This window comes from Thalia democratica, chromosome 4 (genome assembly GCF_965202585.1).
Source record: "Thalia democratica chromosome 4, ktThaDemo2.hap1.1, whole genome shotgun sequence".
Lineage (NCBI taxonomy): Eukaryota > Metazoa > Chordata > Thaliacea > Salpida > Salpidae > Thalia > Thalia democratica.
The window spans coordinates 32,529,288-32,535,795 of record NC_139168.1 but is presented as its reverse complement, the minus strand read 5'-3'; the positions used below and the strand labels follow the sequence as shown (position 1 = coordinate 32,535,795).

Here is a 6,508-nt window from a genome sequence, read left to right as displayed (position 1 = left end):
AGAAAAAACCTATTAAACAAATACCAAGTGAGTTCACTTAATATTTAAGACTACCAAATTTAGGTAAAGAAGCAACAGCTCTTGAAAATAATGTCAAAACCACAGTAAACTCTACTTTTAGATCTAACAACTAAGAACTAGTCATTTTACAATAAAACCTTAGGATGGAATTTATAAGGATGTCACTGCCGATCTAGAAAAAAGTAAAGTAATTTTTAAGTGCAAATGCCACTGTGATTGTGTGTATATCGGCAGAACGTCCCAGAGATTTCATATTAGAAGAGATCAACATATTTCAAAATCCCTTAGAAGTTGTATGGATACGGATTTGAAAAAACCATCTAACAGGTCATCGGCGATTGCCGAAAGCTTATTAAACAATTATGATTGTGCAGAGAATTATAGTGATAGTCACTTTTCAGTTATAAGTAAAGCACGTAATGATTATCATCTAAGTGTTTTAGAATCTTTATTTATAAATACGTTTAAACCTAAGTTATGCAAGCAACAGTACGTTTATAAATATAATCTTTATAAGTTGCTATGATTGTTGTTTGTAACTTATTTTAGTATATTTATTGTTTGTTTTATCATTATATCTATGTTTTTGCCTATCTTCGTTAAGTTACTAATTAATTTATTTATAATTAAATAATTATAAGCTCTTAATCTATCCCTAATTTATTTTACCTAATTATGCTAATTGGTATTAATTGAATATTTTCCGATGAAACCTCTAACTATGTACTTACTCAAAAATTAATTTTAAAATTAGTTGCTAACAAAAGTAACTGATAAAAGTTAGCTGAAATCGATTTTATTTGTTTGTTTAATAAAATTGTTTTTGAATAGTCATGTCTCAAAATTCTGTTAATTATTTGTAGTACAAAATAGTTATAAAATAAATATAAGTATTAGGGATTAATATGTTCTATTTTATAACATAGTTTAGTTGCTATACAAAAAGAGTTGTTTTTTATAACTATAAGTTTACTTTTATTTGTATTGTAGTTGTATTATCAAGTTGTTGCTTTACTTTGTTTAAACTTAAAGAAGTTAAAAATAGTTACATACCATCTTAATTTTTAAGTTACTTCTCATCACGTGAGATTGTTCCAATTTGGGGACTTTTATATTGGGAGCGCTCGGGTTTTTGCTGTTTCACAGGTTTGAAGTGAAGTTCGTAATAATAAATTAAAACAATAAGTTTTTTTCAAATTTTACAAACCTAGAAAAAACTACTGTAGCTCAACCAAAGTTAAATATTAAAGTAAACTTGCTAAATGCTTTTAATTATTATTTAGTATTTAATGTACTTAAGAGTTTTATTTGGTGAAAGTTACAATATAACTCGGTTACTTGTATCACATTATTTTCGAAGCATCAGTGTATATTTTAGGCCAGTAGTTTGCAAGTTTAAATAAATATACTAATTTATTTTAAAAACTTATTTTCATTTTTATGATATATATATGTAAGTTTGAAATTTTTTCAGGAACGGGTCAAAATTGCACGAAGACAAAATTACAAAGGGCACAAAATTGCACGACGGTACTTTTGCACGACGACAATTTTGCACCAAGGGTCAATTTTGCACAGGTTACAGTTTTGCAAGGATGGTCATTTTTGTAAAAGAATAAAAAAAAAAAAAAGATAAACTAATAAAAAAACAAAAAGAAAAAAATTACTGACCGGGGGTAAGGGTTAGGGGTAACAGTGAAAAAAAAATTAAATTAATAAAAAATATCAAAAAAAAAATTCAACTTATGCAAAATGTCTCCGTGCAAAATTTTCTGCTCGTGCAAAAGTATCTTAGTACAAAAGTATCTTCGTGAAATGTTGTGCTCTCGTGCAATTTTGTACGCTTGTGTAATTTTGTACGCTCGTGAAAATTTGACAACTACCCCTTTTATTTCATATTGGGCGATTTTACCTTCTACTTAAACCTTGCTCTACGTTGAGCAATTAAACTTTTCTACGCTTTAACAAAAGTTTAAGCTTACTTTAAATTATTAAACATGTTTTTTATATAACATAAATATTCTAGGATAACTTTGTAACAGCTATTATTTTTAATCACAATACCCGTTTCCAGGGATTATTTTAATGTTTTGTAATCGGAAAAACTTTTCACTAAACTTTGCTTCGGAAAAATTTAGGAACAAACCTTTTTTTAAGTTTAATTGGTTTTTGAAAACATGTTGTCAACTTGTAAAATGTTACAAATAGTACATGCTTTTTATATTTGTTTAAGTTACACGTGTAAACAAAATAACATTAAATAAATTATATATTTTGATATTGTTGAAATACAATTTGCATTTACTATTACTACGTCTATCCGTTTCCTTATTGTACTGTAAGTTTCGCTTAGACAAGGTAGTGAAATATTACTCAATTAAACTTAGCAGTACTAAATATTCGATTTGTTATTTCTTTTTTTTTTTTTTTTGATAATCTATTATTTTCGTCAGTGATCAGTTTTTATTAAAACTGATGGCTTTTAGCATTAGAAAAAATAGAAATTACTTTTTATTTGTTCTTAAGTTTTCTATGTGTAGTTGTTATAACTTAAGCCTCTAAAACTTTGTTCATTTAGGACTTTTAAAGTTAAAAGTTGTATTTACAATTTAAACTTATTTAAATTTAACACTACTACCTTAAAGTATAAAAGCGATTGTATAGAAAATAGTGTACAAAGTAAATCTAAAAAAGGCTTGATTAAAAGTGTATACAAAGTTTAGGTTAACTTTTTGTAAAATGTTTTTTAAGTTTTCGCAGTTTTATTTTTTCTCTCTACAGAAATGTAGCCATGTTTGTCACGTTTAAGGAAATGTCGGTTCTATTTTGTTTGTCTATTTGAAAACTTGATTTAATGATGTTTTTTAAGAATAATAAACACCATTGTTTATGATTATTAAAAAAAAAATTAAGCTAAAAAAGTTATATATAAACAAACTTGCTTAGACTCATTTTTAAATTATAGAAGTTACATTTTTAGGTAAAAGTTTAAAAAGTAAGCTTATAAGACAAATATGTTTAAATTAGCAAAAAAATAATTTAACAGCAAAACTTTATTTTGAAAAATAGTTTTTTTCAAAAGTTTTATAAAAACGTTAGTGTATCAATTTTTAAAAAAATATAATAATGGTTTTCAGTAAACAAATCTATTAGTTTTCTTATACAGTTTTTGATTTTAAACTTTAAGTATCTGTAATGTAACTTTAAAATTACTTGTTGATATTAAAGCGTCAGTAACAAAATAGGAAAATATATCCTTAAAATAATACTACAAAACTATTTTAAACTACTAACAAATTACATACTATATTATTTTGCAACTTACTTTCATTGTTAGCTGCTGATATGATAATTAGTGCAAAATATTGTACTTTTTAAACTTTATTATTAAACACTGGTTTAAAAAAATGCAGAAGTTCATTTTTTAACTTGCCACTTGAAATACTTTATTTTAAACCTGTAACTGTAAGAAGTCACATCCTTTACTTCTTATTAGAAAATTACAGTTATAGCATCTAAATGCACCCGGAAGGAAAATCGAACGAACCTTCATTCATTTCAAGATTTAAAAGATTCAAACGTGAAACTAGGTGCATAATACCCGGCTGTCTTCTAGCAATTGTTCTAGTTTCGGTTCTCATTTTATTCATCATTATAGCCGCAAATACCGATCTATTTAGAACACGTTAGTAATTTCATTTTCACGGTAAAAATATTACCATTTTTTGAAAATATTTGTATTTCACTAATTAAAAAAAAGTTACACAATTCAATTAAAAAAACTCCGGATTTAATAACTAAGCTTCAGTACTTGAATAATTAACACAGTTTTTATTTACAGAAAAGGGAAACAACTACAAAGTTGACATGATGGTTTGTTAATTCGCGTACAGTTAATAACATAAAAAATAATATGATACTTATTGTATGAAACTATTTAGTAATCTAGCAGAATTGTTTTATTGTTCTTCGGTAAAAAAAACTTAATTTCCAAACATTTGCACAATAAAAAATCAAAGGCTCAGATCGAGTGTGCCAAAGCAGACTTTCTTGAAACGACACCACGGAAAAAGCGGGTCGTAGGAGGCCATGGTACTGACATTTTGCAACACCCTTGGCAGGTCTCGTTGTGGGTTGACGATGAGGGCCACAAGTGCGGAGGTTCAATTTATTTACCAAGGTTCACATATATTCAGTTAAAAATGATCTTCTACAGTACTTTTTGGTATAATTAATAGCTAGTTATGTTTTATTTATGAAAATTTTAATTTAACTTAATATTGTAGTATTTTTGGTGAACTTAACTTTTAGACGCTTTTGCGCGGACGGTCAATACTTGACGGGTTTTCTTTTTTGAATACCTTATAATTGTTTTCAAATGGTGTCAAGCTTTTACCTTTAGGGGATATAAACTAATACAATAGAATTACATATTGATACTAAGGCTTTTAGAGTTAAATTTAACGGGTTAGAGATTAAGAGTTAGGAATTTAACATTATGGATTAGGGGTTAGATGTGACATGAAATGTTAGGGATGAATGTTATATTTATAAGTTTAAACATTAACGGTTATGGTTAAATGAAAATAAGACACCTTGCGTAAATAATCGGTTTAAACTAGCTTTTTTGTTAAATTGTTGTGAATTATACCTTTTTTTGAATTAAAAACTTATCAAGTTCTACAGATGGGTCATATTTGCAGCCCACTGCGCAGAGCCGTTTCCCAGCGCGGAAAATTGGACAGCTTACGTGGGCAGCACGTACCAAAGAAGTATGGAGAAAGGGATCGGACAAACGTCGAAATGCACCGATTTGATAGTTCATCAGAACTTCAGCACGCTAACGTATAACCAAGACGTCGCTTTGCTGAGGCTTGAAAAAGAGCTAGTATTCAATAAACAGGTATAAAGCTAAACAACGTTAGTTTTTTTGTTTGGTTTGTTAAAGTTTATCGCAAGCATCCAAACAAGTAATCACAGGCTTGTGCGACAATTATAAAAACCAACAAAAACTGTAAAAAATTTAAACGTTTGAAAAATTTTTAGGTGATGCCGGTTTGCTTACCTAGCGCAGCAGACTTGAACGCCATTCGACCGAACAAAACTTGCAGAATATCCGGTTGGGGCGCTGTAGAGGAGGGAGGACCGCCTGTCAATCAACTTCAAACGACCCCCGTTGAGATAATGGACAGGTGTTTAATAAATTTTAAAGAAATGTATAGTTTACTGTGAGCTGATACTTTAGGGTTTGATGAAAAGTCCTTAAATAAATCTGAAAAAAAAATTTAAACAAAAAATGTTTTTTTAATAATTTTAATAGTAAAGTCAATTTACTAAATGCAAATATATTAATAACAATTATTTTTATATTAAATATAATCTAGAGTCTAGACTTATCTATAATTAAAAAAATACAATCATTGTTTATTTATTAAAAGATTCAAATAAATAAAATATTTAAAGACTAGCAGTAATAAATAAAGCGATAAAAATTAAAATTTACCAGGAAAGTTTGCAACAGGCCCGACTGGCTGTCTGGGCTCGTCAACAAAAACATGATTTGCGCAGGAACCGTGGACGGGTCCAAGGACGCTTGCCAGGGCGACAGCGGCGGACCTATGACCTGTTTGCGTTCCGGTCGCCACGTTCTGTTTGGGATCGTGAGCTGGGGCATCGGGTGCGGGCGGAAAAAAATGCCGGGGGTGTACACCGACGTGCTTGGAATAAGCTCGTGGATCAGAGAAAGTGTTGCGGCTACTGAGGAGGAATACTTTTTAGGAAACAATGTAGTAAGGCGTTGAGTACTAAAGATCGAAACAAGAAAAGCTTATAGGAAAATCAAAAAAAAATCATTTTGTACGCATGTACTTTATTAGGCTAACGATCATTGAGTATCGAGTTTAAAATATTAACGGCTCCACAGAGTCTTAAAAGAATAACGTGCTTTAAAACAATATGCTAAAATAAGTTTTTACGTTTATGTGATAGATGTTTTTACTATAAGCATGTGAGAATAAGCACAAACAACGTATAAGGTTTTAATTTGAGAAAAAATGTATAGATTTATGTTGTAAACTTAATTCTAATAAAAATAATTGCAGTTAGTGTGTTTTAAATATCATGTTAAAAATTAAAAAACATACTGAAAAACATTACTAAAAAGAACTATACTTTTAAAAGTGTACAAGTTTTTAAACTTAAGTTAACTTACATAACGTTTAAGGTGAAAAAAACTACGAAATAATAAACGAAAGTTTTGTGCATGAGTTTGTTGTTTGTTTTTTAACGTTTTAAATTTGACTAAAGTTAAATTTTTACTTAACTACTGTGCAATTGAAAGTGATTTTTTGTAAAACGTTTTTAAATGTTAAAGTTAAAAAATAGAATGATTAACTGTAATTTTAAAAAATTAACGAGTTATTTTTATTTATATACAGACCTTAACCAGAGTCGTAAAGCGCTTATTTTATTACGATCACAGTCTTGC

At 28.6% G+C, this 6,508-nt stretch overlaps 1 protein-coding gene across 1 annotated transcript; it reads left to right on the top strand.

Moving 5' to 3' along the window:
* The first annotated feature begins 3,467 nt into the window (after positions 1–3,467).
* LOC145834924 (plasma kallikrein-like) lies at positions 3,468–5,859 on the top strand. Its single transcript, XM_082942454.1, has 6 exons — positions 3,468–3,706; positions 3,863–3,894; positions 4,041–4,201; positions 4,708–4,924; positions 5,068–5,213; positions 5,528–5,859. Exons 1-6 carry the CDS (start codon positions 3,541–3,543, stop codon positions 5,820–5,822), a joined length of 1,017 nt encoding a protein of 338 aa, XP_082798580.1. The 5' UTR covers positions 3,468–3,540; the 3' UTR covers positions 5,823–5,859.
* The last annotated feature ends 649 nt before the right edge of the window (positions 5,860–6,508 follow it).